Source organism: Dermacentor variabilis, chromosome 6 (assembly GCF_050947875.1).
Source record: "Dermacentor variabilis isolate Ectoservices chromosome 6, ASM5094787v1, whole genome shotgun sequence".
NCBI lineage: Eukaryota > Metazoa > Arthropoda > Arachnida > Ixodida > Ixodidae > Dermacentor > Dermacentor variabilis.
The window spans coordinates 66,799,935-66,824,680 of NC_134573.1; the positions used below are offsets into that span (position 1 = coordinate 66,799,935).

At 46.1% G+C, this 24,746-nt stretch overlaps 1 protein-coding gene across 2 annotated transcripts in view; it reads left to right on the plus strand.

Annotated features, from left to right (window-relative positions):
• The first annotated feature begins 2,690 nt into the window (after window positions 1-2,690).
• LOC142584829 (mannan-binding lectin serine protease 1-like) overlaps window positions 2,691-24,746 on the plus strand; it is an 81,875-nt gene continuing 59,819 nt past the window's right edge. The window contains exon 1 of one of the 2 annotated variants that reach the window (XM_075695112.1): window positions 2,691-2,874. In XM_075695112.1, the coding sequence (XP_075551227.1) occupies window positions 2,762-2,874 (113 nt within the window). In that variant the 5' untranslated portion in view covers window positions 2,691-2,761. The remainder of the gene's footprint in view (window positions 2,875-24,746) is intronic. The other variant, XM_075695113.1, reaches the window with a different exon arrangement.

Genomic DNA, 24,746 nt, shown 5'->3' on the forward strand with positions numbered 1-24,746 from the left:
ATTTTCTGTCGCACATAGCCCCTATTGTGTTTGCTTTGTGCAAGGCATGACTGGAGTGCGCCCTAGCGATCAGGTGCTTCAGTTTAAGCGTGCTATGAGGTACGGGCCGGCTTTGTACCGCAGGAATAGTAGACCAATTCAAACTGCCCATTGCCAAGCCAAACGGGATATCTACCAGGGTGTCTAGCCAGAAGCGGCCGGATGCTGCTTTGGTCACGTGTGGGAGCGCTCTGGCGCACGTCACTTGTAGAAGCTAACCGCGATTTCTCACGAGTCGCAGCAGGCGTAGTGCACGCGTTCTCTGGTCTTAAGTTTCGCGTCGTTCCAGGCAAGTCGAATGTTCGAAACTAATGGAAATTGACCAGCCCCGATGGCTACGACCCCGATAAGCAGCGTAGCTGAAATTTCATTCTTGCGTGAACGGGTGCGGCCGAGTGTGAGAAGACGGCATCCCTCTTCCTCCTGAAGATTCTTATTGAAATCTGAAACGAAGATTTTCGCTTGCTTCAGCCCGTTTAGCTAACAGCGTCTATTAATAAACGCAGGAACAGTGGGAAGCAGTGGACTGATCCAAACACCCTTCATGATTGGTCATCTATCATCCAATAGCAACCCTCTAAGGGAATCTAGCGTATGATGAAATATGCGAAACGCAGGCATCCTTCAAACGGGCGATGAGCAGGTCTCGCTTCGAAAAAAGGGTCTTCGTGAAAAATGGAATTTCGCGCTGCGCTTGTGAACTCAGCGCTGCGCGCGCGTCTGCAAAATTTGACTGAGATGTCCACAGCGGCGTATGCTATCCTCCGAACGGGTTTTTTCACCCTGCGCGAGGGTTGGTCCAGGACCACTTTAAAACTCAAAGGGAATAGCGATAGTATTTCTAGAGTTGCTGCTCCACTCAGGTTTGATAGACGGACGGCAATCTTGCGCTGAGCGGAGGAGGGAAAGCGTCAAGCCACATCCGTGTCACATCCGCGCCCCCACTGCGGATGTCGCCGGAAGCCACGACACCTTCCGTGCGCGAGCAGTGCAAAAGATATCACGCCGCCTCGCTTTCCAGATACGCACACTTCCTCACCTGCTATAAACCTACATAGAAGACATTCTCGCTACGTGAGAATGTGTTTATGTGCGTGCATAGCAGAATGAGGATGATAACGTCAGAATATGTTTGAGCATGTTTGGTAATGTGTCACAACAGGTGAGAGAAAAGAAAGTAGTGCTGAAGGGGCGCTTCAATGTCATGCAGAAAAGGTGAAACATTGCATGGAACGGAGACGCTTACATATTGCAGAGGGCCTGAATGACTCTCATTCATCCGACAAATAGGCCTCTGCGTCTGATCTTCTTGCGCCGTCGTTACAAAACGCAACCCAGTGAAACCGGCAAAGTAAAATTTCTGAAAAGGGGAAGCTGGCATGCATGCAGAGAAAAGGGAGAAGAGGTTGCTGCGAGGCTCACAGACAACGTGCCCAATAAGGGTACCGCGTACACAACATAACAAGAGAAGTGCACCAGGATAGCCGGAAAGCTATCGCTAACTTTCGCAATGACTTTTGGTGGTTTCTGTCCTAAATTTTATTTTTATTGGCGTGCAAGCAAAGTGAGTGCCAGTATACTAGTTTTTCTTTAGAGCACTAGGCCATGTAGTCGGCTCTAGCGCTGACCACCGCCTTACTGAATCCGCATGCACCAAACGCTCTTACAAAAATGCTGAACACCTCACGAGATCGCCCCTACTCTTTTTCTGTTTTTTCGGAATTGTTCGTTTTACCGTACGAATGCAAACAGTGTCTATGACGGACGCTGTAGTGGAGAAGTCTTCGTTGAAATTTACTAATTGGGACAGCTTAATCTAAGAGCACGGGTGTTATTGCATTGCACTCCCATCAAAACATCTCGGAAACCAAACCAGTGATTCCGTACTCATCCCAAGGTCCTCATGGTGGTTTGCAACCACAACAAATAAGGCCAAAAATATTTGTACTGGCCTATGCTGAGAATAATGTAACCTACACACACGTAGTCGCAGCATGCACAAGATTTAATAAATGACCGTCAGTAAGCTTCCCATTACGTAGTCCCACAGCGAATGCGCAGGTATCGGCGCAGCGCTTCGCTAGTGCGCTTACAGTGCTATCAGAAGCACTGGCGCGACGATGGTGAGGCAATGGGCGCCCTTGAATATAGGGCAGGCTTCAACTAATGCCCAAATTGCGCAAGCAGTATAGATGAGCCATTAAGCAGCTACGGAGGCACCCTTGGCCAACCGCAAAGGCCGAGCATTCAAGAAGGAGGCGCATGACGTGGTCCATCCGGTGCCGTCTTCCTCAGTTCCGGTCCCAAAATGAGCTGTGCCATTAAAGCCGCACTGAGCTCTTGAGAAGGCGGGGGGGGGGGGGGGGGAGAGGTGGTAAGGCGTACCTCTGATCCCCACTGCGCGCCCTTCGGTGGCGATTTTCTCGCACCCCTCCACGCGGCTTAGGCTTTACTCTTGTTGCCCGCAACTGGAGGAAACTGGTTCTTCATTCCGTGTTTGCGTGCGCGACGTCAGAGCCGCCACCGCTTCGGTTGGCGTGCAAGCAAGGGGGCTGCCCCGCCGGCACGAGAGGAGGTGGCCGGTTTGCCTGGCGTCACGCGACGAAGTGTTGGGGAGAGCCAAAAGTGAGAGAGAGAGAGAAGCCCGCCCGAGCGGCCGCCGAAGAGCCGCCGGCCTCGATCGACAACCCCTCTCTTGACGCGCGCGCTGAACAGAGACGCGATGCCGCGCAGAAACATGCCTACCCCGAATGCCCATCGCTTCGCGGCGCTGGCGCTGCTACTAGTGGTCGTCGCTTGTAGCTGCGTCCGTGGATCGGAATACCCTGCTCTCAGGTATGCACGTCTTTCTTGCGGGTATCCCAAGTGGTTCAGTTTCTTTGGTTTCTGTGGCGCACTACGAGAAGAGCCAAATTACTTTTGTGGTCTAGTCTGTGATCCCAGCTTATAATGCACATGCCCCGTTTGCTTTAAATCTTGTATCAAGCAGAGTGGACAGGCTGACAGCCGTGATTCTAGTCTGTCACTCAAGCGGTAAAAATTAATACAATGTGGGCGCTAACGGTATGTGCGTGAGCACGCGCGGGCGCCAGTGCAAGTAAGTTTCAATTTCCGGCTGCTATAAATTAAGGATAGACAGCTAGAGGACGGTGCAGACATACGAGCCGAGACGTGACACCCAGAAGCGGCTGGGCATCTTTTATCCTCTTTGTGTTGCTTGTCCACAATTTTTCGCAGCATGTGAACGTCCAGTGTACGTGAAGCTGTCGCGTGACTCCGCCGGAGTCAAAGGTGCCGAGAGTCGTTGTCATGCGGTCTTGGTCTGACTGTCGTGTGATTGAAGGATTCGTGTCTGCTTCGAACAGTGCAGGCATCACCACTTTTCCCCTCTCGATCAAGATGTCAAATTAAGCCGCCACCTGGAGCGCTGTTTGCCGCCGTCATTCAGCCTTGTCGTCGACGCAAGGCGCGTTTACAGCGGAAGTGTATTCCCGTGCACGTTACGCCACAGCGTATTGCATCGAACTTCCGGTGAAGTCGGATTGTCAACACCGCGGGGAAAGTTCTGAGCGCGTAGCGGAGGTAAAAATAGTCACCATGCGTCAGAGCTCCCGCGTATGTTTGGATGGGAGGGTCGCTTCGAAAGAAGGGCTAAACGTCAGAGCCATTAGCTCGCAGATGTGAACGAGAAGTTGAACGTCACAAGCAATAGTAGCATCTGCAAATACGTTAACCGTAACAAACCGTGTTGAGCACTATGCAGGGTGTCCTGATTATCATGCACCAAGATTTAAAAACCTGCAAATGTCACGTAGCTGGACAGAACCAAGGTAATGTTGTTTGCCGTCGCTTGGAGATACTCAGAATAGTTTCTTTTTGCATTCCGCTTAATTACATAATTAACCTTAACTAATGAACGAACTTACTAAATATACTTAGATTAAAAGTGTGCACGAGAAAACTGCAGCGCAACATGGGGAACAACATGGGCAACAAGTTCGCGAATGTTGTGCCAATACTAAAGTCCGGTAATAGAAATAGCGTCATTAAATACATACCGATTTCCTAGACAAGTGTCTGCTGTAAAGCCCTTCAGCATGCAGTCATTAGCTGTATTACGATACATTTCGAATCCAATCATTTTTTTTTTCAGTTCAGTACATCATGATTTTAGGTCCCGTTTATCGTGTGTTACACAACTGTGTGAATTTTCTCATGATGTTTCAAGTTTAAACGATAGGAGGATACAACTTGATTCGGTATTCTTTGATTTTCAGAAGGTATTCGACACTGGTTCCGGATGCTCTTTCACTCCATAAATTGTCCTTTTATGTTTGGTTGCTTCTGTTCTTGGTTGGTTGAGGGATTATCGATCTTGTAGAAAACAGGCCATTGTGGTAAATTTTTCTTCTTCGTTCGTCGACGTGACTTCCGGGGTGCCACAGGGTTCAGTGCTAGTAACGCTATTTTTTATTAGTGTACACTACCGGTCTCTCAGAACGGTTCCAACGTCCGGCTGTATGCGGATTATTGTGTCGTTTATAAATGTATACGCGGCACGGATGATATTCATGTCTTATAACGTGATCTCGACACAGTGGCATCGCGCATGGTGCAAAAAATGGAAAATGCGTTTGAATTTAGGTAAGTGTTGTTTTATTAGTTTTACTAGGAAGCGCAAACCCTAGCTTGCGTTCTTGTTATAGCCTGTCAGGTACATCGCTCGGCCGCGTCGAACATTTTAAGTGCCTTGGTGTCTGTTTTTGTCCCGATGCGTCTTGGAATAAATATATGGGCTAGGTAACTGGTAAATCCAATTGTGGCAAATTTCAATAAAGTTAACTTCAAATTTGCCCCAAAAAGCCTTAAAGCAGCTCTGTATGCCACCAATGTGCGTCCAGTCCATGAATATGCTTCTACACTGTGGGATCATCATGCCCAAACGCTAACAAATAAACTTGAACGTATAAAAAACCGTGCTGCACCCTTTGTCAGTGGTAATTATAACTTTAATTTCAGCATAACTCATATTAAGAATGAATTAGGTTGGAAACCTCTTCAGCCAAGCTTTTCTTGAGCTTTTCATGTTGCTCTGCAATATCCTCATTGACATTTTACATCTAGGTACTTTTGGGAAGTTGAATAATTACCTATAAAGCTAAATATGGAATTAGGCGGCATGCCAAAAAGTACTCTGAGTATCTCCAAGTGACGGCAAAGAACATTCCCTTAGTTCTGTTAAGCAACGTGGTATTGGCATATTTTAATATCTTCGTGCATGATAGCGGGGCCTCCCTGCTTAAGTCGCTCGTTGCGTCTTTCTTAGGACTCTCTGGCGCACGTATGAATATTTTACTGCACTAGCCTAACGCTCAATTCGAAGTCAACGTCTACTTGAACACTGGTCTTCGTGTATTTGCATGACAACTTTGTGTACTTATGTTCTGTACGTCTGTTATATTATGTCGTACGAGACTTTTCGGCATTAAAAAAAAGATAGCAGTGCGAACATCGCTACTGCATTGTGACAATTCGAGATTCGTCCGAGGTACCCTGGCACAGTTGCGTTGTTTTACTGGCAGCTGAAATTTGGTTACGTTTAAGAGTTATAAATATTTCATGAGTATTCATCGCCAAAGCCCGCTGCGATATCTACAGTCGTGCATCACGACGTGCTGTCGCCGTTGCTCCGCGCCGGCGTACCGGCACCTCGCGTCATGCTCAACGAATTACTCTCGATTGCCCTTTTAGGGAGCTGTAATGACGAGACGCAGGCCGAGAGGCTAGACGTTCAGTGTGCGAATTGCGCGCACCAAATGGAGTCGTACGAGAACGCCCAGAAGTGAAAACTGAGCCCTGCGGCTCGTGGAAAAATCCCAAGGCCGCTCAACGTTGCCCGAGGCGCTCCGCCGAGTCTGCCTCGAAATGTGTATAATTGGTAACTCTGTGGGGGCACATTCCTCCGGTTCTTGCTTGGGGCAACAGTCACCGTGCTAAGTCGGCAATATTTGCGATTTTTCAGCAAGGGCGTGGGAAACAATGTGCAAATGTGTAACAAGCCTAGTACCCTTACGTAACACCCGTCTGCGCGGCACTTTTGGTCGAAGGAAAAGTCATGCAAATGCAAGAAGAAATAAAATCAAGCTCAGTGATGCTAGAAACGAGCGCTTTGAATCCTGCCGGCATGCGGATGCATCTTCCCCTAGTTTGAAATGCGATTGCATCTTAATCTGTTGAGTTTTATCCCGAATTTATGCCCGTGAATTCCCTGTGCAGGAGCCCGTTGCGCAGGTGTTGACATCGAGGCGTCGTGTCGCAAAACGCGTCACGCGCGCAGGATTTAAGCGAATGCGCTCCATTCTACGAACCTTTCTTGAAGCAGCGCTCCTAAGTGATTTGTCGCCGCTATAGCTTTCTTCAAATTTCTTAAATATCTTGATGCTCGGGCTGGGCAATAGAATAAGCAAAGAAAGCTGCTGCCACGATAAGGATCGGTTGGTTAAGTAAGAATTGTTAAAGTAACGGGACGCAAAAAAACAAACAATCATAAATATATATAGATACATTTCTTCCCGTCATCGTTAGTTTTATTACGGCACACAGTGAGCTTCGGCGCATTGTGTTTTGAGGCGGATATATACTATTAATGCTAGTACATGCACGAGAAACAAGGGAAGGAACCCTCAATCTGTTTTCAAACATTTAGTCATGGCATACCGATTCAGATCACGTTAATAAGCAGCAAATGCCTTCGTCAACAAACGTTTATTGCGGTTGAAGACTTCCATATTAGAACTTATTGTGACGTGCAATGCGGGCTTTCGAATTAAAGTTTACGTCTTCCCCTGTCGTATTACTGTTATGTTTGCGTGAGTGATCATAAGGGGAGATTTCAACTGCGTGTACAGGGTCTCCCACCCTTAGTCAAACTTGAAAAAATATGCAAATGCCACGTTTCTGGACAGAACCAAAGTATGTGCTTGCCGTCGCTTGGAGATACTCAGAGTATTCTTTTGTATTCGGCTAGCTTAGATAACTAGTCTAATTAATTAATCAAATTAATTATTACAATTACATGAAAAGTTCCAATTAGAAAATTGTAGAGCCACATGAAAAACTACCCAAAAAGGACTCTGTTTCGCAATACGTGCTACATAAAAAAATGTTTTTCCGAGCGTGAAATGAGCCCGCGAACACACGCAATATGCCTGGGGTGAACAGTCGCGCGGCAGTTTTGCGTAGACTTGCTGGCACACACATGGGCGCGCATATATATATATATATATATATATATATATATATATATATATATATATATATATATATATATATTAGCAGAGACAGAGAGAGAGACGACGTTTTCCCCCTTTGGGCTTCGCGTCTTATGAAACTATTTGCTCAGCGACGTTTGCCAAATCCCACGACCGCGGCAGATTACATGGCTGATGACGCACTTCCGCATTATGCCGACCCTTCTTAACAACCTTCCTTCAAAGCTGTATGTACTACACACAGATTGCAGCGTGCACTGAAGTTTATGCGGCTGGGCTGAGGATAAAGTGCGAAGAATAGACTTGTCAATATTCTTATTGTTCTTTAATTTTGCGTTACAATGTGTTGTTTTCTATATCACGCACTGAAAATAATTTAAGTAATCACAATCGCTGGTTTTTCTCATCAGCATACATCAAAAGAAATGAAGGCAGCGCTTGTTATCCGTTTTGTACGGTTCAGCATACGATGCTGATATTTATCCCAATTGTTTCTGAAATGTCATCGTGCTATTCCGCTTTAAATTCCAATGCTACACATGACGTGTTCTGCACACACACACAGACATATATATATATATGTGTGTGTGTGTGTGTGTGTGTGTGTGTGTGTGTGTGTGTGTGTGTGTGTGTGTGTGTGTGTGTGTGTGTGTGTGTGTGTGTGTGTGTGTGTGTGTGTGTGTGTGTGTGTGTGTGTGTGTGTGTGTGTGTGTGTGTGTGTGTGTGTGTGTGTGTGTGTGTGTGTGTGTGTGTGTGTGTGTTTATCTACGTCCATTGCTCAAAGGCGTACCTGGGGTGCGATCGGAGATGGTTGTTCGGCGCGTTCGTTCGGTTACCGGCGCGCGCGATTGGCCTACTCCGCGTCGACGTCGCGAGCCGCGGGGCGCGGTGACCTTTTTCGTAACGTCAAAATGACGACACGCTCCTGTCAATCATCCTCCCACTGAGCATTTCGTCGGCTAGGCGCCGAACCCGACGGGAGCTGGGAAATTTGGAGCGATCATGCGGCTTCGCATGACGCGTCTGGTGGATTGGATTGGATCCAACCGGCGGATGCGGCATGGTACGTTTGGATCTAATCCATACTTTAATTCGAGAAAATGGCGCTTCCGTTGGGAACTTAGGTTGTTCCGCTGGCGTTTCTACAGGAAGAAGGAGAGCGGGTAGTGGTTCGAAACGCGTTTGAAGAAATGGCAGAAAGTGAATTCCGGCGTCGTTTTGTTTCTCGAAACAAATAATTCGTTGGTTGTACAGAGAAGTCGACCCCATCATCGGTGCCAGCGAGCCACTGGAATGTTGTCGCTGCCTCTTGAAGAGTGCGCCACTCTTTCCGTCGTTTTTTTTTTTTCATTTTTCTAGTCGCTGTGCGCGACACCACCTAGGGACGACGCAAAGAAACTAATAGTTATAAATTGCATTTTTCACACGTACTACTATTTGAAAACGTGTTTGGGCTTCAGAAGAAAAAATACGTTTTTTTAGATAAAGATTTCATTCATTTGGAAGACGAGAAACATTTCATTTTGTAGTATACTGTCTGTAAGCAGACGACAAACGACGGAAGTAAACTTCCGGGGAGGTCACCGCTTCCTGATTGGCTGCTCTCTCCTCCCGCTGTCACAAATTTTGCATACTGTAACTTTGTGACGTTGCAGCAACCGAACGGAACGCGTATCGAACAAAATATCTCCGATCGCGCCCCTGATCTCGAGAAGGACATTTACAGGCACGTGAAAAACCACGTGACTGAGCTCGTGCGCTATCGTATTGCAGCGCTCTCAAACGTGCGTCGAGCCTACCGCTTATCTGGAACGACGCTGCTTCCTTTCCGTGTGCCACCTTCGAAGAAGCTGACGCACCGTGAAGCCGATGCCTAGAGCCGCGGCCGTTCACTTCGCCCACGATCCGCGCACTCCGGGCAACCACTGGATCTCAACTGGACAAAATGTAATCCGGCCTGGCGTTCGGCTGTCTTCAGGGATGATACACTTGTGAAAGGACTCTGTGCCCTAAATTCCCGTCGAGACCTTCGTGAGCAGCTCCCATGGCCGTTCCTATGGCGGCCATTTCCCCATGTGGCGCCTAAAATGCACCTAAAGAGGCGGGGACGCCTGCGGGTTGGAGACGAACACCCCTTTCCAAGCTAGAAGTCCCATACTAGCTGAACACTAAGCCGAGATCGCGCGTGTACCTATCTTACCGCACGGACCCGGCGGCAGCACTTCTCTACCACAGCCACGGCGGATGCTCTCAAGCAGGGCCGTCTGTGGTTGGGCACCCAGGCGCACAGAAGCAACTCATAAATTTCTATTGGCCTCATTATTTGAGATGTGAATCGTCACAAGAGCCGAGCACCCGGCTATGGAACAAGCCTACCCATTAGAAAAAAGCCTGTGGGTTTTTTCTGGAGTTGCGCCGAAGTTGCGCAACTCCAGATTTGCACCGGATGAGTTTGCACCGGGGTACAGGCGACACACGTACGGACGGGCGAATCAGCTAGCCATATGCAGCTTGTGTGTGTGCGTGTGTGCGTGTGCGTGTGTGTGTGTGTGTGTGTGTGTGTGTGTGTGTGTGTGTGTGTGTGTGTGTGTGTGTGTGTGTGTGTGTGTGTGTGTGTGTGTGTGTGTGTGTGTGTGTGTGTGTGTGTGTGTGCGCGCGCGTGTACACAGCAGACATACGAGTCGCCGTTCATACTGGAATCACGCATCTTACTGATTGTTTCGTGATCTTTAGATTTTCTACCTGGTGTTATTAGCGAGTTCCGCGAGGTGACAGATTGAGCTCCTGCTGGCAATGCATCAGATTGCTTTAGAGAATCGTAAATATTCAGTCAAGACCATTAATCAGAGCAGCCTGTGCAGTGCTCGAGAGCGATCTGCGTTGGGGGCACAGTCTAGGTACATCGGCGGTTCGTAACTTTTTGCAAAATGTGTGTCCTCGCCACTGGCTTCGCGTTGAAGCGACACACAGCACGAATGTCACTTCGCTCGCTGCTTCTGCCGCATTTCCTCACGGCAGCGTTTAGACATTGAGTGTCTGCAGTCAAGGAATCTGGGGCCCTATAACATAAAACTATTCCAATATGTTTCTATTCCAATCTCCTGACGTCAAATTTGCGTAACCACCGACGCATGCACTGGGCGGTCACCCGCAGTGTTGTCTGAACAGACCAATCCAACACTCTCCTCGTTCATAGGAGGTCACTTTTGTTTGCTTGAAAAGCGAATAACATTGCCTACACTGAGCGGCTTGTCGTATCTAATTGGCTGACAAGAGGCGAGGAGCATGCTCAAGTGGAGAGGGATTCGCTGGGGCAGAGCCAGTGCACTGAAAATCGATAACCGGATGAAGAGGGTGGTGCCGGCGTCTGCGATTGGTCGGCTTTCCCTTACTTAGCTTGTGGTGGGTGGTCGAAAATGACGGCGGCATGCAACGGATGCTTAAGAATGACGCTAAAATTGACCCTCAGGAAAGAAGAGTTGGCCGAATGGGGTGGTAAACGTACCGAAAGTACTCGAAAACGTTACACGGCCACGCAAGAAGCTTTATTATACGCAAATACACCTCTGCTGTCTGGCAGGTGTGAGTAGCCAGTGTCTTAGCGAACGGCGGCAGCCATCTTTTATTCCTTTCGGAACCGGGCAGCCTGCGGCTATTCCGAAGAAAATTCAGTTTTGTTCGGCATATTAATGCATCTTTATCGCATACACGCCACTTTGACGCGGTGAGATTGTGTGGTTTTGTGACGTCGCGTGACAGGGAGGTGAAGTGGATGCAGCCCGAAAACTTTTTACCAATAGCCGAGGGCTAACGGCGAAAAGGGGTCGAATCAGAAATAACTGTTTTTCTTTTTTCTGTCAAATCATGCATAATGTACACATCATATCAGATGGGGAACTATCATGGTTTTCGTGACGTCGCGTGACAGACAGGTGAAGTGGGGGTGGTCGAAAAATGTTTTCCACCAATCGTGGAGGGCTGATAGCAGAGTAGGAATAGAAAAGTTTGGAATAGTTTTACGTTATAGCGCCCCTGATGTGTTCATGTTTTCTGTGCGCACTGACACTATGCTTATGAATTTAGTTAGCAAGCGAATGTTTACAAGTTGGTATACGGCCTAAAGGTAGTATCCTTTTTTCGTATGGCTGTCTGCTAATTTGCTAGCGCAGTCGATGCTTCGCCTTTCGGGCGCAACTGCGTCATTTATTGTCGCCTAAATATTACAAAAATACGAGTAAGGTGATGTAACCATGGGAATGACGCACCAACACGCCTAGCGCATGGCGCTTCAACGGCCGCCTCGCGGAGGCTGTTGTAACAATAGGGGTATCTCCATGACCTCCCAGATAGCAAGGCGCGCCCGCTGATTTCGTAGGCCATGGTGACGTCATCAACAAGCTTAGAAGACTCGGCGACTATGGCGCACTGACTTCCTCTACGTAACTTCAATACCCTGCAGCTGCTGGGCGCCACACTATGACGTTAAACGTGGAATATGGAGCCACGCAAACTTGAGTCGAGCGTAACACATTTTGCTCGGATGCCAAAGTTTCTGTGGCAAATTACTTGGATTTGTGCACTTTAGTTATCCTAACTTATTTTGCTTTTAGCAAAGAAATACTACTAAAAAAAGGTATAGCGCAAAAATAGTGGCCTTAAGAAAGTGCGGCAGTACCTCTGTAGGGGACCGTTAGAGAAACACATGTGAGCGAATTTCTTTTGAATCCCTCAAATACGGATAATGCCCAATCCCATACATGTTTCTTCGGGGTAAGGGGTAAGGAGGGGGGCAATTTCTACTGATCACTTTATTTGTACGCTCCATAATTGCAGATATAACCGCCCTAATTAAATAGAATGAAGCAAGCTCGCTCTGACGTTGCCGAACTCAAACTCTGGTTAAGCGATACTGAATCTGGCATGAGCCTTTCCGATTAGTCGAAATCACCTTGTGCATATACTGACTTAGTTTTCGTACGACCACATGAGGTTGTAGAAACACCAGAATTGTTGGGCTTCGGCACGTATATAACTGCAACCAAAAGATCCGACAGGCATTGGTATACATAAAATTACAGGCAACTAACTCACGACTGACCATGACTTCGACATGCTCGGCCCCACCAAAAGCAGAACTCATGTTCACAAGCGCATTGGCTTACACCGACTAGCACCCCCTACAAGACGCTCGTACTTACACGAAGTCAGACAGGCCGAGTATGAATTATTGAGGCTCATTCCTGCTCACATTAAAAATTGCTCTGGATGAATTCACACAAGAGTTCGCCAGTGTGAATGCTGTACGAGGAACTATTATGGTCGAATTGGTCGCTAATTGAGGTTTACTATGAAAACGAACAGATGACCGTAAGAGAGGAAACACTGATGGAACTCATAAGATTGCTTGAACTTATACAGGCACATCAGTAGAACAGTAGAACTTATACAGGCACATCATGAAACAAAGCTTCCTTAAGGATGAAGGAAGCTTTGTATCTTACAAATATTGGGCCGGTCTTAGAATACATTTGCGCAGCATGGGACCCCTTAACAAAAGTTCTTGAAGATAAGTTAGAGCGTGTTCACAAAAGGGCTGCGAGATTCGTCACGGGCATCTACGACTACAAAAGGAGAGGTTCGCAACTCAGGTAAAATCTAGGGTGGAAGTTGCTATCCACACGCAGAAAAATATCAGGTTAAAGCTTTTACAGAACATTTTACACAACAGCGGTAACACATGAATCGATAAGAACATATATTTAACACCACCTCATTATCAGTCTAACAGACGCGACAATTCCAAGAATATAAGAGCCTACCAAGGTCGTATTAATGTATTTAAGTTTTCATTCTTTCCGTTAACAATTGCGGAATGGAATTCGCTCCTGGATGAGGTAGTGTCTGCACCCAATTTTTCATTGTGCCATAGAGTACTTTACATGAACCTCTGTTAGACATCTCCAGTGTGCCGTTTTATACATTGCGTAACAAAATTTATAATAGGGTGTTGTTAGTATTGCATGTGTTCTCTTTCTCTACTAATTACGATGATTGTATTTTTAATACCATAATAGATATGACGCCGTTTTTCGCGAAGTTGAATCTTTGACATTTATGTTTGTAATTAACCCCCCTACGATAATGACCAACTCGGGCGCTGTAGGTATTTGTAATAAGTAAAATAAATAAATACAGAGATTTATTCAGCTTACTGCAGCTGTTTTTGTATGTGTTTATGTAAGTGTGTAGTTGCCATCATTTCAAACCAAGTAACTATATAATCATAGTGAAAGTAAATATCGGAAACAGAATGTCGAAATAGCCGTACCACAGAGCGTGATTTTTTTATGCAGAGGCGCACAGAGATTTTGATAGGCGTGATTAGTGAAGTCTTATGCTTTATGTCGTTAATGCACGAGCTCGATTTGGTCGCAGGGAGACAATGTGCATCCGGCCAGGTGAACTCTTCTTATGTTTTAGACTTCGGTTGCTGTGGTGATTTTGTAGGGGACACCTAATAAAAGCACAAGAATAGACACATTTGCGTGTGTTTCATTTCAAGGCTCTCCTCCTGCGCCAATGAATCCGCACCAAAAGTTAGACAGTGATGCACAACGACAGCGGTTGTCGTGAGTTAAGCAGTGCCAGCACCAGTGCGGTTGGCTTAAGTGGTAAAAGTGTCAGCAATCTGCCCTAACAAAAGAGCGACTAATGCGTTTTCCATGTTTAGCCAGCGGCCGTGAGCGAGAACCGATGAATGATAAATCCGCGACTGCGACAGTCATGCGCGCTGTTTACGAACTTCGTACATAGACTTGCGGTTATCACTGAAGCTGGATTCTTGTTTTGAACTCGATGAGACCTAAACACGTCTATAAAATAATTGATGCTCGTCAATTCTTCGTAAACTCTCTTGCGATGTGTGAAGTGTGGCTCGCATCATGCTATCATTGTCTGGAACAGATCAGCGTACTGCATCTACAACTAGTATACGCCTGCTGCACGGTCGACTGTGTCATGCTCTTGTCGCATGGGAGAAAAGCGCAAGTGCTTAATTAGATGGTAAGTTACAAACTACTTAAGGCGTGTGGGCTAAGATTCAGTCATGACGCACAACGTAGATCCGGACCTCCACCTCAAAAATATGCCGCTGTAGAGTAAACAGGTGGGAGTATAAGGTGCCATTCGCCACTGCAGAGACAACTTAAAACCCTGCACGCTAATTAGATTCCGTCTTTCTTTCGTGCCTATCCTCAAATATTCCTCAAATGTCTGGCGCAACCCAAGAACGTTTTCATCCTGTACAAGAAACATTTCAGTGAAAGGAAAAAAAAAAATCCCAGCCGTGTACGCACATCTCCGGGCAACGCCACAACGCGAACATCTCGTCCGATGAAAAGGAGTCTCAATCCGAGTTCGTTGCAACCCAACCTTGATATATCGCGCGAACTTTTTGATATGCCAAGTGCACCAGAGGTGCAACAAGTCAGCGCTTCTATAAAGTATTCGCAGGCGGTCTCTTTACGTGACACTCAACGCGTTCTCGGCGAAGGATATTGCAGTGGAAGCGACAAGTGGCTTTGGGGCTTACGTTTCTCCTGTTTATATGCGCTGTTTACCTTAAGTGAGGTTGGTTGCCGCGAAGTGCAGCATGCCAGACATAAGGAAAGTTTGCGGGTTGGCGATGGCAATTAGGTACATGATGAGCACTATCGCTCCTATCTGGGACAAGGTAGCACCCCAATTTCGGTGCGAGTATAATATTTTTTTTTTCTATTCACAACATCACCCCACACTCTCGTAAGAGCTGTGTTAAAATATTGCACACTGACCAAATATGTTACCCTTGAGCACCGCGTCAGAATCTTCTAAATAATCCCCGGCACCAATTAGAGGAGCGAAAGCTGCCGAATACCTCGGTATGCGTGGGCGAGCAATTTCCCGTCCATGCCAGAGGCGATAGCGATTCCTGCCTTAGCGCGGCTGTGACGCGCATCCAACGGTCTTACCAGGAGGAGGTGTTAGCCACAGCAGGAAGGGCCTTCGACCCTTTGCCGTTGGAACGGCTCAGCCGGGGAAACCCCTGGCTCGGCGCCATCGGCATGCGAGGCACGGAGCGTCGTCGATCAGGGGTCTCAGCTGACCTCCGGTGGTGCCCGCCCGGCCAGTTGCAGTCTGCAGATGGTGTACAGACGCTTGACGTTCGCGGCGCGGGACGTTGAGGGTGTTCGCGAAAGCGGCAGCGGCGAAAACAGGACACTCGTTGTTTTTCTTGTCCTCTTGCAGAAGGCGGCTCCGAGAACAGATAGCCGGCGTCGAGTATTTGTCGCGCAATAAGAGGAGGAAACATTAGTGGCTTGGCGTCGTTTCGCTCGGAATCGGCGGAGAGACTTATCAAGCAAAGAAGTTGCATGTGCCTAGCTGCAGTTTGTGGGGCTCGCAGTCGCCATCGCTAGTCGGTAGCAACGAGACTCGCTCCGCCGAAAAGTTTCCACTTGCACCGAGATTCTCAGGCAATAAAAAGTAAGGGAGACGAGCAGACGAGGTGACACAATTGCTTTTGAAAATAACGTTAAAGAAAGATTATATGTTGAGAAAGACAACTAAATATTACGATCGCTATATGGCGACAATGTTGCCGACGCAGTGTAGTTACACGTGGGCTCGGTGGCAATCAGCAGAAAAAGGTCCACTACTTCTAGCATTTGTGAAGCACCGCACAGCGAGCACTTGGCTGCATGCGGGAAAATCATTTACTTTCTATGCGACGCTGCCAAGCGGAAGTGAGTTGCAGGAACTAACACGTATTCGAAAGTTGAAAAAGTGCTCGAAGGGCGCTGCGTTTTGTTAGGCTGGACGTTTTACACGTTTCTCAGTCTTCACTTGGCGGCGCCTTCTTAAATTTGTACGGTGAACCCAATCTCCTCAGAAAGTACGCCATTTCTTAGGCAGATAGAGCCTCATTAGACAGGAAATGTTTATTTCCACATTCCACTGGGTATACTCGCACAGCACACTGTTCAATATTTGGCGTCGGTGTTAGGATCATTCAGCGGCGCAAGGCGCTCGTTTTGAGAAACTCAACAGGCACGAGCTTCGCCATCGCATGCACGGCTAATAATACAGACATACTTAAACCTAACGTCTTGCCACAGCCATGGACGCCTAACGCCGGTGCAGCTCTTGCGGTGAGCGTTTCGGGCCCGTTGGTTACGACTACTCTGCAACAGACGGCGTAATCAAACTGCCTTGACTCGAAAGAGATAGCACCAGTTGTGCTCTCTGTGCCGGTTTCGTCAGCGCAGCTGAGAAATTGTGTTGGCCTGCGCTTTGTTTATTAGCATCGGTGTCTTATCAGCAAAAGAATCTCCCGTGGTGACTGCGACAGTAATAATGTTTGTTTAGAAACAGGGTCAGCCAGCGGTCGCTCGCTGTGAGCTGGGAAATGAGCTTCGCTTGCTTTCCTTGTTGTTTCACGGGCGCTTCAGTGAAGTAGTTGCTTCGTTTCGCGCTGTCTTTCAGGCTTAAAGGATGTCCGCCAGCGCGATCAAGAGGTTAGATAGCATTCGTGGTAAACTTAGTATGTATGATGTTTCGAGACCCTTTGTCAGAAATGCTTGTCTCACTATGCATAGGTGTCATCTGTGGTTGCTGTGGGCAAATTTATTCCAAGTGCAGAAATGTTCATGTGTAAATGCGTATTACAGTTTCTATAAGACAGTTGCTCCTGCAGCATTCAATGAGATGGTTTCGTTAACTGCACATTACCTCAGATCGTTGCCGTAAGAACTATGTATTTCAAGTGGAAGAAAAGTTAAGAGTTGGTCGGTAGGACTAGTTTGACTAGTGCCGGTATTTGTGACTAGATTATTTTGGGCCAAAGCACATCCGCTTCTCCGCATACCGCCTTTCGTTTTACCGCAACGCATTAGTTTATGCATTACATTGCATACACTCATTACTTTTTTCTCTCACTTGCGTATCGTAGGCTTCACACATCACAACGTAAGTCCCTTTTTTGTATAAATGTACATTTACAGTGATAATATGCGAAGCGTGCTATTTTAACTGAGCATTTATTACTCTGTGCAATTCTCTTTGATTGCCTGAACAAATAATACAGCACAAGGATTGTGAACATATTTTCACAAGGGCTACTTAACGCACCGCCTTCCCCCCCAAAAAAACAACTTTAAAATCCTAGTAAATTCAGTGGCCGTAATTCAAACGCAAGGTTGACGTACATGTAATGCACAGTTCAGTAAGTTCCATTATGTTCATCACTTGATGTGCCTTTTGTAAACTCGTTCCGTGTTTTCTTTCGTGCCTTTACTTCAGTATATCTTTTTGAGTAGTTATTATGACTTAGTGTGTTTCACTTATACATGTGATTTAATTCAAGCTTGATTGTGCTTATCTTATCTCAGTTAGCTGTGCGTTTTAGTGTGTTTTTATTCAATTTTGTTTGTAACTGTGAGCTTCATTGATGACATTTTTATGTGAAAAGGAGCAGACACCAACATCTCTGAAAGACCATACATTAAGAAGAAATTTCCCGACTTTGTCTTAAAGAGATGAGCCTTTCAGAAAAATAAACTCATTATGTGGACATTTCGGACATTGGTGCATTTCAGTGGTTCGCACTAGGCCAAAAGTCATCAAGGCCTAGACGTGTGAATGAAAATGGGGCTTTACATTTTGAGTCACCGGTACAGCTTGATATGGAGATAAGTACAAGGTTCTTTCGAAATGCATCTGTCATCTCTTATTACATGTCCAGCTTTTGCCTTTTTTTTAATAAAGAAGCGGAACTTGCCATTAGGAGGTCTAAGATTCTGGAACATCGTACGAATAAATTGTGGATTAAAACGCACTCACACATTCTGATGTATACGTGTCAGTTAGGATTTTTTTACCAGAAATTAAACTCTGAAGAGAGCACATCACAATCTTAAGAGCATATTCAGTTTCAGTTTATTATTCTTTAAGTACAATGAATTGGCAAGAGACAATATACAGACGAGGATCCTAAAGTCAAAGACTGCAACGGGACCCTCGGTTAATAATAGCAATGGATTGTTACAAGGATTTCACGAGCGTTTTTGCTTACACTCAACGGTTGCATTTAAAAGCCATGCTATGCACGGCTTTTAATGTCTAGCGTGCACGGCAAAGCCATGCACGTTAGACAAAAAGAACGCAATAGCAAGCAACCTTTCCGAGAATAATCATTAGCATAACATTTCTTAAGCCGAGTAAAAGAAGTGCATCTTCCCCCTTGTACCCGTACGGTTACTCCCAGACGTGTAAGAATCACTGCTGCAAACGTTGACTTTATTTCATGGTTTAAATGTAGTTAGCAGGAAGAGGGTTGTACTCCTCTTAAATATATGCAAATGTTCCATTGGTCGACGCTACCTAAGTACTAATTCGAAGAGGATAATATCGCTTACTTACCAATTCCCAAAACGTGGGATATGGCGATCTGTTTCTTCTGAGCAAAGAGGACATCAGACGTGGAGAACATCAACAGACATTATCAGCCCAGTGTTCGTTGGAGGCAAAACCCGTACTCAGCAAATCACGCTTTCATTTTCTTTCAGTTTTTTTTTCCTTGCATCACAGAGATGTCGCGTATGTTAATACGAATTGGCGAGACGCTCATGTATGTACCTATTTATAACCGCCCCATAACTTGAACTCTCACTCGCCATATGTCTCCAAGCCTCACCCAGCATGGTTTGTTATCTCCATGTGCACCTGCAAGTTGCCCAAAGGTGGAGGCAAAGCTGAGCTCCTCTGCCTCTAATGGATTTCCAAATTTGGTATGCCCTGACCCCAGGCTTTACATACATTCCTTTCTGCTGCAGACAGCGGCTTCCGACGCAGGCATCATGATTGTCAAGGGTACCTTAAGGTTAGGCGATGCGTTATCAAAGTGTCTTGCGAAGTAAACCGGTCCAAAAGTGTTCCAGAGAAATAAAGAAAAATAAAATTATTTGCCTGCACCGCATAGCGTGCTGTATGGCGCGCGCGATCAATCTGTGCACAGCGAACGTACCAAGTGTACGATTACCATTGCGTATGCGTAATGCTCACCTCTGGCACCTAGCGCAGGAGTTCAGCAGATGCAGCAAGAACCGAATTCTTCATGCATAAACAGAAGGATGAGAGATTCCCTACGGAAATCCCTGATGGGAAGCAAATCTACGTGCTGCAGGTCTATTCTGCGTAAGCATGTGCTAAATAGAGGCGGCTAACGATTTAATGAGACGCGCGCCTTCGCATCCTGCCCGACACTTTCTCCTAGATCTGCGAACTTGAAGCCAGGAAAGGAAACTAGGGGCGTTCCCAGCAAACCGAACCCGGTTAAGTGACGCTGCTGCAAATATAATCGAGTGCCCCGAAGTAGGAACGGCTTTGTTGGTGCACGCGTCATTCATGCAGGCTTACGCAAATTCACCGAAACAGCTTTACCCGACGCCATAAACGTCCCGAAGGGCAGCAGGCTGCGTTATAAAGTAAGGCACACAGCAGCGTTACCCTTGCGCGTCGGGCTCACCACTCGGCAGGGGGATTCTCAGAAGGAAGTTGCAAGGAATGTTAAAGCTTAACGCTTTCAGAAACTTCGACTAAAGAACGGAGGATGGGTAAACAAGGAAGGCTCAGGACAGCTTGACTCGTGCTGATGAGAATACAGGACTGTGAACTATGTCCAGCACGCTCCTAGCATGAACGGGCCTTCAAAATGCGGGCTTTGAAAATCCTTTGGCCCGCAGGCTGTTAATAAACTAACAAAAAAAAAGTTGTCCCGTGACGTCGTATACTCGTCAGCTTGGATCATTCTTTTATAGAAGCTATTAATGCATTTACGATGCTTTCGCAAAAGGCTGTAAAAAAAGTTTGCACGCACTAAAGGTTGCCGACGGCAGATTTGCATCAGGAAGTGTAATAAACATTCCCAGTGACGGCAAGGCGGAATTATTTTCTCAAAAGGCACGTGGCATCGTAGAACGCATGAATACACGTCCCAGACGTAGGCGTAATTCAGAATAAACTTATTCAGCACAGAGACGTGTTGCGTAATTCAAGTCACCTTTATTCTACTCCCTAGGACAAGTTGGAAGTTTTTGTCATCCGTTTCTACGTATTGAATAAATAGTCAGCTGAATTCCTGCGACATAACTTTGTGTGTTTCTTTTCAAATATGAAAGGAGGCTAAAAATATTACTCATGAAGTCTGTATTAATTATACTCGCAGTATAGTTGCATTATTATAATCGAACCACTCCTATGCACCGCGATCTGAAGTTATGCGTTTGTGAGAGAATTAGAAATGGCAAGGCTTCTGTGATCTCTGCAGAGAAAGAATTTCTGAAATTCCAGTGAAATTCCTTGCTGTTTGCGGCTTTGTTCAAGTGTTAATTTTGTTCTTGTTTTTAATTCCTGATTGATGGGAGCGCAGCTATGTCTAAAGCAGGATTAAGGTTTCACCCAGCGATTTACACTGGTCCCTTCTTTTGGTCAGTCGGTTCCACGTCTTGCCTGGGAATTTCCTAATAGCATATCACCACTTTATTCCTCCACCGACTTGGACGGCGTTTCCCTGCATTTGGCACCCTTTCTTCTTTAGGCTAATAGACCAACCTATAACTATAGGCGTTCCATGGTCCGCATATCAACTCTGCTAAATCTAAATCCCCACTGTTATATCAGTGGTCCCCGTTTGCACTGTTTTCCATGCTCTTTCTTAACGCATGGATGCCATTTTTTGAGTCGTTGCGCAATATTTTGCTCTCTATCATGTTTCCTTATTATCCTATAATTTACGAATTCGTGGGCTGGCGTATATTTACGCACACGGGTATCGGGAAACTGTTGTTGGCGGCAAGATATTTTGTGCAGTAGGCTCATTCGCGCATTACTATTCCTTTGGATCTTTCACCCTCGGGAGGTCAGTACCTTCTTGACCTACAAAAACGTACTTTTTCACAGATTCGGCAGGCTGGCTATTGAATTGCCAATTGCGTTTCCGGCTAAAATATATGACATTAGATTTTCTTCGGGCATAATAACATTCAAGTTTACCTTTAATCTTTTCTATGTCAGTAGCAAGCCGCAGTTTAGGAGGCACTGCCGTTAAAACTTCTACCTAATCATTGGCGCTCCAGCATATCAAATACTGCTTTCAATCCTACACTAAATAGTAATAGAAAGCTTCTTGTAGTTTCCGGGCGCTCTTCTGGAAGAGTTAGTTTTTCACGTTCAATGTGAATAATTATGGTTGTGCTATCACTTTAAATTTACAAAATATATTCAAATATTTTGAACACTATTGGCTCCAGTTACGGAGCTAGAAGTTAACAAGAATGACGGAGCAGCGTTTTTTTGAACGTGCCACCAACTCAACTTTTAGACGCAAGTGCGCTGTTTTACTACTCCAGTTGGCAGTTGGGGGCAACAAAAAGGGCCTCCATCATAAATCTCCGTACAGTGTACGACGTTTCGGTAATGAAAAGTGAGCGTGGATATGGGTGAGCTGGAACCCTGCAAAATAAAGCGAAGTGATTACTCTCACGACAAGGTGCCTGTTGCAATAACGTTCTCGTGCTTTTCTTGTAGAATGAACATCTCTGATAGAGCAGGCGGCTTGGCTCCTTTTTCTGTTTGCTACAATAGTAGGAGCGAGTGACGGTTTCTTCCTTAGTGAATTTTAGGTGATGCGCATTAGTGATAAAGAAGGCATCCGAAATAGCTGCCCTATCAGCTGTTCTTCTAGATTATTGGTATAATGAAAGGAAAATAAATTTCAAAAGGCATTCATGTACCACCCACATATACGAGATAACGCTCTTTATTTCGCCCTATTGGCACCGTAAGTCCTTATAGCTCTCGCCTTATTGGAAAAGTCTAGTAGATAGCCACTGGAGAGGGGCTACTCCGCCCTTTGTTAAGAAAAAAATCGCTCGCCAATGCGTTCCCAATAGGCAAAGGCTTTCACGTTGGTCAGACATGATACTTGTGATTCGCTGTGCCCCTGGTTCATTTAGCTAAAACATTGATTTTGTTTTCCTACAAAAGTTATTTGTCGAATAGACTGAAGCCTTTTGTGAGTGAAGAGAGACCACTCAGGGTGAAATGCGCCAGAAAGGCTGACCGAAAATTTGAAAAGTGCACCTACGTATTTGTGGAAGGTCGCGTTATTACCTTTGTCTTCCTATTCCTTTTAAAGGCGGGTTTTTGAGGTCTTTACCGGGCCGTACTACTGCGCTGCTATCCCATTTAAACGACTGAAGAACGTTGCGCTTAAACGAGTTTTGAACTCGGACGTCGCGAGGCCAGTGCTGGTCACCAGGCATTCTCGTCCTACAAACACAGTGAACCACAGCAACAAACCTTGAAACTCGTCGCCCTAGAAATCTCAAAAGTTCGGTGGATGTAAAGAACGTCCGCTATTTTCATCACAGTCAGTATTGGTCTTGCGCAATTTAAGCTCTAAATATTTGTCCCCGACGATGTGTTCCGACTCGCTTCAGTAGAATTTACATCTCTACAGCGTAGCTTTAAATGAAGGAATAAGCAGAAGCAAGCTGCCCAAGTTCCCGAAGGCCTAACACTTGCCTTTAGTTTGACAGCGCAGGGGTACACCGAAAACAGTGATATTAATGCGACACAAATAGTTTGGGCAGTCTATGATGCCACTTATTTCCCTAGAATATTCCGCGTTCGCCTAAGCAACCTTGTTTGGCCTGTATACTCGAATTGTCTTCAACTCAAACGAACTTTCAAGCAGCCTATGTTGGGCTTTCACGCTTTCCCTTTTCGTGTGCAGTGTTGAGGCGGCACAGTGTATATTGTAGGGTACGGTTGCCTAGTGCGACGCAGAAGCGCGCAGTTTTCATTAATTAAAAAGTGAAACGGGTTGACTCACATTCCAGACGATTCAGTATGTCTTACGCCATGTTGTCCAAGAAATAAAAGGTAATAATGATGAGCACTTTCTCTAATACAGAGATGGTTTAGCACAGCCAGAAGAAGCAATGCTTCGTTTCAAACTTCAGCAGGAATGGCAGATGGAATGCCGATTAGGACATTGCTTTTATAATCACGACTTCTGCAGGCCTACATTCCCTTAAAGCCGAGACCACACGTACGCTTGCGGACGCGCGCTAGCTCGCGTCCGCGCGCCTAGCGCCTGCCGCGCCTCGCGAGTAATGGTGGTTTGCATCCACAAAGACGCGCGACAGCGCGCGCTCACTGGGCTCACTCACAGACGCCTCGGCAGGCGCTGCTTCGTACTTTGTTACTGACAGCGTTTCAAGATGCTTCGATATTTATAAACGTAATTGTTATATTTTTATATCTGTTAGATCAGTGCAGAAAGGAAGGAAGAACCACATTCTTGCACGATATAAATCTGCTTCACTGAGAGTTGAACGCTCCGCGCCGTAGCTGCGTAGCCAGGCGCGCCGACGCGAGGCAACCCAAGCGCGCGATAACAGAGAGGAGCTGTTCCCCGAGATTACGCCGCGTTTCGACGCGTACGAGCCATGCTGCACCGTGTGCGCATGCGTGGGCGCGTGAACGCGAGCTTGCGCGCGTCCGCAAGCGTACGTGTGGTCTGGGCTTAAGACGTCCTTCAGCTATCATGTAGCACAGGGACTTCCCCGCGGATAGGGCGCTAGCAGGCGTGATATTTAAATGAGCACATATTAGCGAAGGAAATACTTAGAAAACAAACGGCACAGTGAAAGATATTCGAGCGGGAACAGAATATGTAGAAGGTCTTTTGAAGGTCAGTGAAAGGTAGTCAAAGAAACACGGGCGATTTCCCGATGAAAATGAAAGGAGGCTATCGATTGCATCGAAGCACGCTTGAAAGAAAGCCAAAAAAGAATGGATGGCGAAAGAATGGAGCGACAAGGGGTACAAATAGGGATGGATAAATACGGCGTACGTTGTTTCGGTCGCATACTTAATGTGCGGAGTTCTGCACACGTTTTCATTCACGATGCTTTAGGACAGAACAATCAAGCGCTCACTTGAACTGTTTATGCCTGTTATTTGTATAATTTTCTTGCTGGACAGATATGTGACACACTATAGTGACATACTACAGAAAAATAGCAAGAAATAAACTTTTCAGGACGCTAATCGTGGCTGTCTGCCATTAGAAGTTCAAGAATAAATATCTCTTTATCAGAAGAATGCAAAATTGTTTTTAGGAAATGCCTTCAGCCGCGTGCTGCAGTCTGATTTTTGCAGTGCGTAACCTTTGAAGACACCCGATTTGAGTACAAATTTAGAGAGAATAATATCTTCGAGGTATTCACTAGAAAAATTTGTCCGCGAATAGTATGAACGGTGCAAGTTATATTTGGTTCAGTATTCTGATTTCAGTATCGCTAGAAAGAAACCTACGTTGGAGACGAATCA